The sequence below is a fragment of the Gavialis gangeticus genome, unplaced genomic scaffold (assembly GCF_001723915.1).
Source record: "Gavialis gangeticus isolate Ggan-Ray unplaced genomic scaffold, GavGan_comp1, whole genome shotgun sequence".
Taxonomy (NCBI): domain Eukaryota; kingdom Metazoa; phylum Chordata; order Crocodylia; family Gavialidae; genus Gavialis; species Gavialis gangeticus.
Window position 1 is genome coordinate 14,027,792 of NW_017729029.1, and position 13,022 is coordinate 14,040,813.

The 13,022-nt window shown below is 45.8% G+C and overlaps 1 protein-coding gene across 2 annotated transcripts in view; it reads right to left on the reverse strand.

Moving 5' to 3' along the window:
- The window catches only part of GPC3 (glypican 3), a 228,571-nt gene that overhangs the window by 102,942 nt on the left and 112,607 nt on the right, over positions 1–13,022 (reverse strand). The window contains exons 1-2 of one of the 2 annotated variants that reach the window (XM_019521291.1): positions 9,958–10,090; positions 7,650–8,344 (exon numbers count right to left, since the gene is read on the reverse strand). In XM_019521291.1, the coding sequence (XP_019376836.1) occupies positions 7,650–8,297 (648 nt within the window). In that variant the 5' untranslated portion in view covers positions 8,298–8,344; positions 9,958–10,090. Of the gene's footprint in view, positions 1–7,649; positions 8,345–9,957; positions 10,091–13,022 lie in introns of those variants that run through there. The other variant, XM_019521290.1, reaches the window with a different exon arrangement.

A 13,022-nucleotide genomic window follows, 5' to 3' on the forward strand; every position in this document is an offset into this window, starting at 1 on the left:
GTGTTAAAACGCATCCTGTTCCTGTTAGCCCACCCCTGTAACCTATCCAGATCCCTCTGCAATCTCTCCCTCCCTGCTAGCGTGCTCACCTCCCCCCAGATTTTGGTGTCATCAGCGAATTTAAACAGGTTACTTTCCACCCCATCATCCAGATCGCTGATGAAGAAATTGAACAGCGCAGGCTTATTAATTAATTTGACTTATTAATTCTGTGATGAGCAGAATATTGTGTTCCTTTCCAGACTATTTGTATCTCTGGATTTTGTTCTGCTGGTGAGTAGGCCAAGTCTCTATTTAACACCTAGAGCAGGACCCTTTTGTGGGGATTAAGCAGCAGCTCTGAAAAAAAGGGCTTGGGGGTAACAGGGGACAAGAAGCTGAACAGGAGCCAGCAGTGCGCCCTTGGTGCCAAGAAGGCGACCGGCATCCCAGGCTACATCGGCAGGAGCACCGCCAGCAGATCGAGGGCAGTGATTCTTCCCTCTATTCAGCACTGGGGAAGCCACATCTGGAGTCCTGCGTCCAGTTTTGGGCCCCCCATTACATCTTGGCAAGAGTACAGCAGAGGACAAAAATGGCTTGGGGACTGGAAGACTTGACTTGGGAAGAGGCGGAGGGAACTGGGTTTATTTAGTCTGGAGAAGAGAAGACCGAGGGGGATTGAGTAGCAGCCTTCACCTCCCTGCAGGGGGGCTGCAAAGAGGATGGAGCTGGACTGGTCTCAGTGGGGGCAGATGACAGGACAAGGAGCAATGGGCTCCAGCTGCAGCAAGGGAAGTTGAGGTTGGATATTAGGAAAAACACCCTAGGAGGGTGGTGAAGCACTGGAACAGGCTACCCAGAGAGGTGGTGCAGTCTCCATCCTTGCAGGTTTTCAGACCCTGCTAGACAAAGCCTTGGCTGGGATGATGTAGCTGGGGACAGTCCTGTGTGGAGCAGGGGGTTGGACTACATGTGACCTCCTGAGGTCCTTCACACCCTCATTTTATACGACTATGACAGAAGTCAGCTCCAGCTCAGAACCAAAGATGAAGGACCGGCTCTATGACCTTTTCCAGGGCTGTACAATGACACTGTGGCGAAGGCAGGAATCAACTCCCTCTCCCCCAAGCTCCAGTCCTGTGCTTGAACTCCAAAATGATCGCCTATGCCGACCTCACAGACACCAGCCTACTTCCAGCACGGTATTCCCTCACTGAACCTGACATCATTTGTTGGCTGCTTTTCCAACTCTCCTGCTAGAGCCCAAGATCTAAAGGATTAAAGAAAAGCAGCACTAGGAAATATTTCTCTGTGGCAAACTAATTTCTGGGCCAAACCAACCTGTTCCCTCCAACTAGATTTCATATGCTTTAATGCTAAAAATAATTTTGCAGGGCAAGCTTAAGGTAGGAAACCACAGAGGAGAGCCACTATTAGCTGTACAAGAATACCCAGACCTATTTTCTTTTTTGTGCTTTCAACAGCAGTGAGCACATTAACTTCAAGCAGTGTTGGAGTTGCATATTTTATGAGGTTTATTTGCAATGTGCATCTTTGATAGGCTTCATCTGTGGAAGAAAGAACAAGAGCAGTGATGATCATCCTCCTGCTTCCCTATGGTCACAAAGCAAATATCTGCAAGAAGCTATGGTCATACTTGGCTCACTTTTGAACTAGTAAGAAGGCAATGCAGCAAATATTTAGGTATCAATAGAGACAGAGACAATGAGAACGCATGGGAGATGTTTTTGGAGACAATCTTCAGGAGAATATTTGTGAAGTGATTTTTTTGTAATTCAAACGGTAGCAAAAACAAGCATTAAGAGCATCAATAAACAACCCAGCATTTACAGCCTGACTTCAAAGCCCTTCAACCTGTCTAGTAAAGGAATTATTATATTCAGTCAGCAGTCACAGAGGAGTTTTCAACTTCCCCCTTTGGAGCCAAGTTACCACCATTTTTACCCCTTGCGGTACTCCTGCCCCAGATAAAGAAAGCACTTAAGCAGGGCCTTTATTTTTCATCTGTGCTTAGGAGTGCATTATTTTCCAAAATACCAAGATCATTTAGGTGTTGGACCCACCTTCAGAAGCATATGCTCCCATGCCCTTTGTAAATAGGGATGCCTTCTTGAAGTAAATGCCATAAAAAAGGAGTTCCAGATTCTCATCTGCAGATTTAGTGCAGACAAATTACTGAGGAGGAGGAGGAGGAAGCAAAGGAAAGGTGTCAACTTAAAGTCATGTTCGATGATGACTTCAAGTAGCAAAGCAAGAGGAGACATAGGAGGAAGAGCTCATATACCAGGTGTGCAGGGAAGAGTCAACCCAATAAATGAGTAGAGAGAGGTAGTCTGAAGGTAGGCAAAAGACAGGGTAGAGTGGCACCTTACAGACTAACTCAGAGAGGCTTGAGCTTTCATAGGCTATAGCTTGCTTTGTCAGATGCTATGAGTACTAGATTGAGAGAACGGGGAGGATAGGAAACTAATTACTGAAAGCTCGGAGAGACAAATTCTCCTTCATCCTAGGTGATGCTAATGACAATTAAATAAAAATTCCCCATCATTATCCTTATCAACGTAACGGGGAATTGAACGTTGGCTACAAAAACACTCCTGGCCAAAGTGAATGCTAAAAGATACAGACACGAACAGCCAGCCCCACATTTTCAAGGAGAACTCCTATAGCGGTTTTTAATTTGATATGACAATAGGGCCTAAAAACAATCATATTTATCGGAAACAGTAAATATATCTGTTTGCTTCCAGGTATATTCTTTGGAACTCAGCATGTTCTGATAAATTTAATAGAGACACTTTCATCCGACCACTGTTAAAGAATCGTATTCAAGCACTTAAGGGCAAAAGTTATTTATCCTGGATCTCAGATGCAGATTGAGTGGCGAGGTCAGGCAATGTGCAATGCTATAGTTACAATTGTGTCAGCACTCTCATTACACACCTATGTCTCTATTGAACAGCCAATACCACCTCTATTTGTAAAAATTGGCTCTGGGCTCAGATTTGACATAAGTCTGAGCTGAGGAGTAGCAATATTTTTAAAATAAGCTTTAAAAAAAAACAGTGCCTTTTCCTTTTTCTTGTAATTGCAAAACAACAGATTTCCTTGCTTTACGTTCCTTCTTTCATGTTCCTATAAGTCAAAAAGAGGCTCAGTAAGAGGAGGAAAAAGTATCACTCAAGCACTAAAGACAAGTTATAATTTAAAAAGATACCTAAATATGTACGGAGCTAATGAAGTAAAACACCACTTCCAAGTACAACACACACCTCGTTCTTGTAACTTGCTCTCATTTTCTATGAAATCTTGCAACTCTCCCTGATTTCTAATGTCAAAGAATAGATTTAGGCCCCAGTCCTGCTACTGATAGGGTCTTATCGCATCGTTACCATCCCCTCTTTGATCTTCAATGGGGCATTAGTTCCCATTAATTCCAAGGTCAAGACCAAGACCTATAACGTTTAGCAATGACTGACGAACAGGTTCTGCCTCTGGGTAAATTAACATCCAGTTGATTGCAAGGAGGAGGAGAATCCACTCCCCTCCCCACACTTGTGCATTAATCTTTTTTGCAGAGGCGTAACAGGATTGTACGTGGGTGTCTGCGTGCCACTTGACTGGTGAGTTATGATAGCATCTTCCATAGCAACAAAGTTATGGTAGCATATGGTAGCAACAAAGGTGTTGCGGCTATGCTTTCTACCCCGGCGAATGATTAGTTTCAAGCGTCTCCAGATTGAGTGGGTTGGTTTTGCAAGTGTTTTTGCCAGCTGCCAGCCACTAGCCAAGCTGAAGCCTCCCTGCATCGAACCTGCAAAGATGCTGCATCTCCCTGGCCTTCCAGCCATACCTGAAGTGATGTCTCATCAACCCACTGCTAGGGGATGCAACACAAACCAACTGAGACTTAAATTCTGTAGATGATGCGAAAATGAGGAAGGCAATTTTAATAGAGGCAAAATGGTAGCCGACCCAGGCTGATGCTTTTGAATTCAATTTACCCAGCTGTTTCTCTTAGCCAAATACTGGAGAGGAAGAGCCAAAGCGTCAGACCTAATTAGGAATTTCAAGCCATTTGCAGGTTAGTGGTGCAGCCCTTCCTCCAATCACTCAACAGGGGCTCACTGCACGTGTTGCATGGTCGCAGGCTTCCCCATTCGATTCTCCATCAGAAGGCATTATTACACAGGGCAGGGCTATGCCCCTCTGTACAGCTGCAATGGGCGGTAGTATAGCTTGCAGAAATGACACCCGTGGCTGGCCATAGCAAGGGACTAAGGTGACAACTGCTGCGCACCTGAAACAAGGTACGTGATATGCTCCTCCTGGGACTGTGCAGAAGAGAAGAGGAGAGACCCAATCACTCCCCCACTGCAGGTGACACCTAATTCTACCTTCCCCATCCAGCCCGCACACAACACCTAAGCACAGCCTAACCCCGGAGCCCATTCTAGCAGGAAAGGGTAGACCCAAAAAATCAGTGCTGAGAAATGGAGAGAGCCCACCACTGACACTGGAGTGTCGGATGATGGAGGTCTCCTCACACCGGGCTTGCACAGCGGCAGGCTTCACGGAGGAACAACTGCACCTGAGAGATACGGACAAGGACTGTGCAACCCCCGAGCAAAACCGGCACATCTGAGACGAGTGCTCTTGGTGACACGCCACGCGCCACTCCAAATCCATGACCCAATCCATTTCCATGGCTTCAAACAAAGATAAGAATTACTTACGGCAAGCCTACCACAATGACCTATGCAAATGCAGCACTTTTGTCAGCAGAAGCCAGGACCGACAAAAGCAAGCAGCGAACAGCAAGAATCGCGGCAGATTTTAATCAGAGCTGGCTTTAAGCAAACAATGACTTTCTCGTGACCTTCCTCGCCTGCCCTCCTGTACCTGTGCTGAACAATTCGATCACATCTTTGTAACTTGGCTTTGCAAGATGAGTGTCTCATGACTGCACTCCGGTTGTCCCGTGTTTAAACAAAGCAAAGGGATTTTCTGAACAAGACAGACATGGTTTTCCGAGGAAGCTCAGACATTCACACAGTATAAAATCTAAGGACTCTGGTCACTCCTGATAAATAATAAATGTCTTCGCATCTGGGATTATGTGTAGCCAAGAGTGGGAGAGGGTTATCACAGCAGGGGAACCCAGACCTGCTTTAGTTATGCAGACCACAGCCTGCAAAGTACGGTGCAGGCCTATACTGTGCATCTTCTATAATGTTAGCAGACTGCATTAAACCAAGAAAAAAATGCAGTCCGCTGCCCCCATAGACTGCAATGCTCTGCACTCCAGACACAATCCCGTAACTCAGGGGTACTGTGGGCCAGATCCAGCCCCGGTCCCCAGGGATCACCACAGCCTGTGACCCTTTGCACTAGATTAGGAAAGCAGGACAGCACAGGGTCCAATCCTGGCACTCAGGACTGGGCAGAATAGTGCAGGGCCACCCCTGAACCAGGTGCGCAGGCCTCTTCCTGGCATGGGGTCCAATCCAGCCCACCAGATTGCACCTGCACATCTGTCCCATGGCACAAAGAGGTTGAGCACCACTGCTACAGCTCCCCATCCATTTCCCAAAATATTCAGCATCCTAAGACAAGGGACCAGAAGGTGGCTAAGAAAATTCTTTTAATTTCTAGGTTAGAGGCATTCAAGGCCTATTTGTTTTTGTGCCCATATCATCACGCTGAAGCAGTCTCCTCTTCTAAGACGGGCTCTCCTTTACCCCCGACCATCCTAGTACCAGCGGTGCTCATGTTTCCGCTTGACTTCATCGTTCTCGGACCCCCGTGATCAGAATTCAAGCCAGGTCTCACCAGCACCTCTGACAATGACATGAATATTTCCTCCCTCAATGGGAAATATCTCATCTAACACATCTGTGAACAGTATTTGTCTTTATTGTTACCAATTCCCACTGGTGGCTCGCAGTCATGCTGTGATCAAGTACATCCAGGTCTTCATCCTTGCCTGTCATTTCCAAATAATGAATTCCCAACTTACAGCCATCATTAGTCCAGAAGTGCATGACCCTGCACTTTTACTATTAAATTTAAATTCCATTTTCGATTACTACTTCTATTCTCTTTCAATTCATCCCATCTCTTTCCAGACCTCACTGCATAGCAGCCCCAATTCTTTCCCCATTCTCTTTTCATTTATATGGTTAAAGGAACGTGTTACTTTTTTTAAAATATATAATTTGCAAGATCTAATTCAACTTGCCTTACAGCACTTCTCACTTCATCCCTGCACTTCCCAGATTTTAACATGCACCTTACTCACTGTTCAATCCCTCGTTCCATTATTTGTAGGTTCTCTTATGACTCCCAATGCCTTTAAAGGTGCTTCTTCATCCAGTTAAATCTGGAGCCCTTCCTTATAAAGTTTCTCCCACTTTAGTTAGAGTGCAACTTTTGCACTTTTGACTTAAAGAAAAATCCTCACCTTCTCCTTATTTAGGTCATTGAGCTCTTTACTCCAGCTGACTTCACTCACTAGTTCAGTTAATTACTCAACAGTTCAGCCGTTTGGACTAGGAAGCCCTGTCTCATCATAATCTTGGGATAGTTGTCAAAGCCTTCCTTACTGCCTGGAGGCACAAACAGTTCTTCAGAGAGGTCTGAAAAGCCTGGGCTAATCAAGTGAGAGTAGACCAAAGGGAATAAACCACCTAAAAATTCATTTATCAAGCCATTAACAGATGTTTTTCTTTACACTTCCAATTCAAACTGGATCGACTTGTGACTACTTGAATCTCAGAGTTTCTCTCTACGCCTGGCTCCTTGGTCATATCCTCATTAGCTACTCACAGCACCACCTTCTGTTTGGTTCATCACAGCCAAGAATACCTGGGTTCCTTCAGTATTACAGACAAGGTTCTTTGGGTAAATCTGATATCTTTTATTAGACCAACTTAAATAGGTGGAGAAAAAATTTTGGCAAGCTTTTGGGTTTAAAAACCCTTTGTCAGGCTGAGAAAATCTCTGCAGTTGGTGTGTGCTCTTCCTGGATGGTCCTTGGACCAACACGGCTACAAACTACACTTCAGCATTACCAGCATTTGTTCTCCCATTTATTGCTGCGATGTAAAATCTCTCCCATAATGACAATTCCTGGTAGTACTTCCCAGTCTAACAATATTATGGATATCTCCATCCTTACCTGAATCAAACCCAAGCAGAACCCTAGCTCTAATCCCAAAGAGAAACTCATGCCATTTTTGGTCCATAAATAAATAAATAAATAAATAAATAAATAAATAAAATCAATGATTCATGCTATCCCTTCTCATTGCTTTGCAGCCCAACCACACAGCTCCAGCAAAACAGCACAACCTCAGGCAAAAACGGGTCTCCTGTTTCAGGGCACTTTGTAATGAGAGATTTCAAGGACTTCATAAAGTGGTGCTGAGTGATCCAAAGCTCATTGCTTCTATGGGTGAGCCTCCAAGTCATCTCTCGTCATCCCCTGCTCATGCTAGAAAGCAGGAGCTGCTCTTTGGAGAGTTAATCCACAGTTCCTAGGCATGCACATTTTAAGTGCTAGCAGGAGGCAGCATAACAACGTCGACTTACAGAAAGCGATGGCTATAACACAGAGTTACAGGAACAATTTAAAAAGCACTCACTGTTGCTGACAGCTTCCCTCCGCTCTTCTGAACGTACATGATGGAGTCTCGTATCATGGAGAAGAGATTGAGTAGGACGTGCTCCATGTCATAGACACCGTGCATGCCTTTAGTCAGCCCATCCAGGGACCGAATATATTCTCTCCAATAATTATCTATCTCCACCACGCTTGCTAGACACCCTTGCATCACAACACTGCAGTATCCAGCACAAGGCTTGGCCAACAAGAGTCCTTGGCAATGCGAGCAATACCACATTTTCAGAAGCGCACGCCCACAGTCCTTGCTGAATTTTAAGTGGTCAGTCGTGTTTATCACTTCAATCCCAAGGTTGAGCGCCTGGAGGAAGACTCGAGTTGCCTGCAGTGACTTCGACACTTGTGTCATCATTGTTTTGGGATAATTACCGAAGATTCGGAGGTCCCGCCTTGCTACCCGCAGACACTCAGTCATTTCCATAGAGGGGTCCGGAAAGCCCGGGTTAATTAGGTGTGAGTAGACCAAAGGGAATAAGCTGTCAAAAAACTCGTTTATCATGTCATTAACATTGATGTCTGAGCCCAGTATGTACAGCGAGATGTCTGTAAAAAGTTCTCCGACGAACTTTAGAGCCCTGGGCCCCATGTTCTGGTAGTGGTTCCTAAACATGGTGTTGGTGTAGTTTCTTGCATGCCGTACCACAATTTCGAAGGCTTCTGAAAAACAAAATAAAACCAAGAATTAAAATGACAATAAATTCTGGGATGGAACAAATACTCCGATTCCACGGTTAAAATCGAGTTCCTATTCAGAAAATGAGTAATGTGCATCTGTATGGGTGGCTGTCACTATTAGGTCCACTATACATCCATAACATACCGTCAGCAGGCCAAGATCTGAGGAGTGCATAAGTTCCAGGGACACGAGTTATATTTCAAATGACAAAAGCAAAGATCTAGTTAACATTTCAGCTTTTAAATAAAATATTGATTAAAGAAATGGACTAAATTGCACATTTGCTCTCTCTCGTATTGATTTGAAATTAACAGGATTTCTATTCCGAGGCTCCTAATTGAAGACAGAGATAAATACTCGACGCCAAATTGCATCGTATTTGAATATCAGGAAACACTAAAGGATGGAAACCTATTACGAAAGGGAACAATATTTATAGGAGAGGGACTGTAGGGGTTACCTCAACACTCGCTCTTTTTTTTTTTTAGAGTGTTTTAAGTCATTTTGGTATCTCAGAAAGGTACGGAAGGCCAGCCTGGCAGCTGGTGTTACTGGGTGTAGCTGAACTGAATCCACTGGGTTCACACCAGCTGAGGTGCTAGCCTCTTGCACTCAACATTAACCCATGGAACAAGCTGATGAAGGAATATTTCTAGCAAGAAAGCAACTCAATATCTACCCTAGGTCACTCTGCTTAGAGCGCCATGAAGATGCCAAGTTAACGGCAAATACACTGCTGTGCTGGCACCTGTGGACACGGTGACTGGAAAGCATCACTGTAAGGATGCGGGTCCTTGCTAGGTGCTAGTTTCCTACCAGCCTTCTAGCCCCAAACAGACAGCCGAGGCCAGGTTGCCTCTGAAGCCCCAGGCTACACGAATAAAGAACAACTAAGGCTCACAAGTCATGCCGCAAAAGGTCTCCTTCTCCAATACTTGGCAATCTGAAAAGCAGCAAGGATTGCTTGCAGCTCTCCAAAAAGATGGTGGGTTTCTGCTTCTCAAGCTGTTCCCTCCACTCCGGATGAAGTTCTGGGGCCGCGATTCAGAGGGGCACTTGTAAACGTGTGTGCAGCCAAATGTTGTCGCACAATTGCTGGGGTCATCTGATCCCAGCAGTCTATCCTGCCCAAGTGCAGGAGGGCTGGACCCGATGATTTGTAAGATCCCCTCCAGCCCCTAACTTCTACGAAACTACGAAACACGTGCATCCAGGAGAACCATGCTTGGATGACCAAAGAAGTTTCCCATTCCAGGTCAAGAAGAAGCCATACCCATATAAAAAAACCCTGGTGACAGAAGACCAGAGAAGGGACCAGGCAATGACCTAGTGGTCAGGACTCCCCCTCAGATCACGTGGGACCCAAGGCAGAGCAAGAACTTGAACATGAAGCTTTCATGGGCCAGGTAAGTGTGATGACAGCCATCAGGGTGGAGAGTCTCCTGTTGTGACGCTGAGAAACCTCTCCAAGAGAAGCTTCATTGAGAAAAGTACATGCCTTGGACAAGTTATTTCCACAAATCCTCATTTTCCAACGAGAAAGCATTTCACCGAGTAATTCCCAACCACCTCTACCAGAAAAATTCCTATTAACCTCTGAAGGTGGCAAATGTGTTCCCAAGTCAAATTATAGCCTTATCCCAATCTTCTCTCCAGGGTCAACGGATCAGACCTGAACACATCCCCTCCACTGAGCAAACACAGCCCTTAAAGAGAGCCTCTGCTGATGGACTGACTTGCAGCTACGGCAGAACTGTCTATATGTCTTATTAAAAAGACATTTCAGTATTTTTGCATGTAAACGATGTAAGAAGTGATATATTCACATACCCCCCGGTAACTATGTAAATTAACAAGTTAAAAGGAGTCTCATTGCAGACAGGTGCTTAATTCTTTTTTATGCTAAACATCTCCATCGCTCCGGGTCCCTCTTCCTCCAGGGCATTATTAACAACGTGATAAAAGTAACAAACAGCCTCTACGTTCACAGGTCACTGACACTCTGCAGCGCAACGGCTTTGAACTGTGTCAGTCTGGCAACCTGCATCTCCCAGCTCCATTTGCACAAAAATTATTCATGTTTAATTATTTAACTAAGTGTTTAATTTTTAAACCATAATGTTCCTTTCACATTTGCTTAATGTGTGTTGCAGCCAAATGGGAACCCATTTTCCTTCTCTGTCACCGGGCTCCAATACACGTGATGTCACAGATGACATCGTTCTTCAGCAAAACGATTTCCACCAGGTCCAAAGGAATCCAGCTCTCTGCCAGGACACAACACCCCTAACATCTGAGCAAGGCACATATTAAGCCAGTAATTCCTGAGACCCTGAGGCCCTCCAGATACTGATTGTATGTGACGGTAGGCACCCAGCAGCATCACTGCACGAGTCTCTTCGGGGCTCCAGGTACTAGCATACAAAAAAACCCGAGAAGTGCAATGTGGATTTTCTTTTTAAGCCACTATTGCAAGGCTGAAGTAAGATGAAACCTTTGCTGTCTTACCAGCCTGCACCTGTGCCATTATCTTCTAACTTGCATGATATTAGCATTAGATTCTCTGGGCTGGCTGGCCAAGAAAAGGTAGACATGCATGTCATCTAAACCAGGGCTCTTTTCCAGTGCTATAAAATAAGCATATATAAAATCGTAGAAAATGAGGGTTCAAAGGGAGCTCAGGAGGTCACATCTAGTCCAACCCCTGCTCCAAGCAGGACCAGCCCCAACTCCATCATCCCAGCCAAAGGTTGGTCTAGCCGGGTCTTCAAAACCTGCAAGGATGGAGACTGTACCACCTCTCTGGGTCACCTGTTCCCAGTGCTTTACTACCTTCCTAGTGAGAAAGTTTTTCTCAATATCCAGCCTCAGCAACCCTTGCTGCAGCTTGAGTCCATTGCCTTGTTCTGTTAATAATACGTGACAACAGTCCTACCAAAGACAGGCCCAAATAACCTGCCTGCAGCCAAGCTGGGATGAGAACCCATTTCTCCCGGGTGCCTCTCATGGCTCATTCACTCGTTGGTCGGTGATGCGAAAATGGCAGGAACAAATTCATGGCCATCCTGATAAAAACCGCGCTACGGGCTCTCTCTGCTCGCGGAGGACGTATTAAGGTGGCTGACGCTTTACATTTTTTAAACGAACAAAAAAAAAAGTTTCTTTCAACAGGCCACTGAGATTAGGGGAAACTTCTCGCTTTCATTCTCGAGAGCACCAAGAATAGCTTCCAACAAAGACCACAAAGCACCGCTCGGGCCCATGCCTTTGAGCACGCTGCAGCCAAGGCCAGGTCCTCTCACGCTGAGCCTCCCTGCTCACCTGTAACCTCTCTTCTATTCATTCCCTCAAAAAAAGAAATAAAAAAAAAGTCATTCCTCTTCCCTCTTCTGATTCCTCTGTGCCTCACAAGCGATTGTCAGGGGCAGGATACTCTTGTCTGATTAGAGGATATTGCAGGTGCCTGTGCAAAACCGCCCATGCCAAGGGCTGCTTCACAGAGGGATCTCAGAACAGTGGCACAAGAGGAGATCACGTGCGCATGGTCCTGCTCCTATAAGGGACACGACATTTGCTTCATATGTATTGAGCCAACTGGCAAAAAACACCTTTTCTTTTTTATTCTTGCCACCTTTGCATTTGTGCGTCAGAGCAGCAGGGAAGCTGAGAACCTCTCCGCCTCCCATAGGAGCCCCCTGTGGTCACCAAGACGCTTCCCACAGGCCCCAAAACATCCTCCCTTGACTCCCCCAACAATTCTCCATTTTAAAATATTCCTCCCCAAAGGGAATCTCAAAATCCCAGCAACTGGCACCAGCAAGCAACCCCCAGTCAAATTCCTACTACTTCAGAGAGGAGGAAACGTTTGAGCTCACGAGAACAGGTGCGGTCAGCTGAGCAGAAGGGAGGCATGGCCTTGCAAGCACAAGGCTTTCTTATTCGCAACAAAGTTAACGGCCTGGGTTGCTTGTTGTTATGCATGCCCCTGCCTAAAATGCGGCTTTCACTGTGGGGAAGAGGGTTGCAAAAAAATTCAGTGAAACCCTTCCAAGGCTATTTTCAAAAAGACTAATGGAGAGGGGGGCTGGGGGCGCAGACTAGCTCACATTGTTCTTATGACCATAACAGCGGTGACGCTTTGCGTGCTGGAATATGCACCCCCAGCTCCCAGCATGGGGAGTCCCGATGAGACCCTTTTAGCACCTGGAACTTGAAAGAGGCCATGGCGCAACGAAAAGGACCACGTCAAAGCAGTACAGATGCAACGCACACACTTAAAAACATCCAGAAGGGGTGAGGTGGTTAGAGGGGGAAATAAAAATGATACATTGAGGCTACTTCATGGAGCACTAGATGCAGCCATCACTGGGGTGATACACCAGAACTATTTAGCAATGCACAACACAAGAGGTGGGGAAACAATGAATTGAAATCTGAAGGTACAACGTTAGCAAGAGCAAAAGCACATGCTACGCTTGGACCGTGCGATCACCTAACTGTCCCTAGGAAATGGCAGGTTGCTGGGGAAGGCAAAGCACATGCTTGTAAATGAGATTAAAAGCATGGGTACCTGGGCACTGTGTATGCACTGAAACGCCCTCTGAAGCAATGCAAGGGGAACTACCGCAAGGCTCAGGTGGATTGTGAGGCACGAGGCCA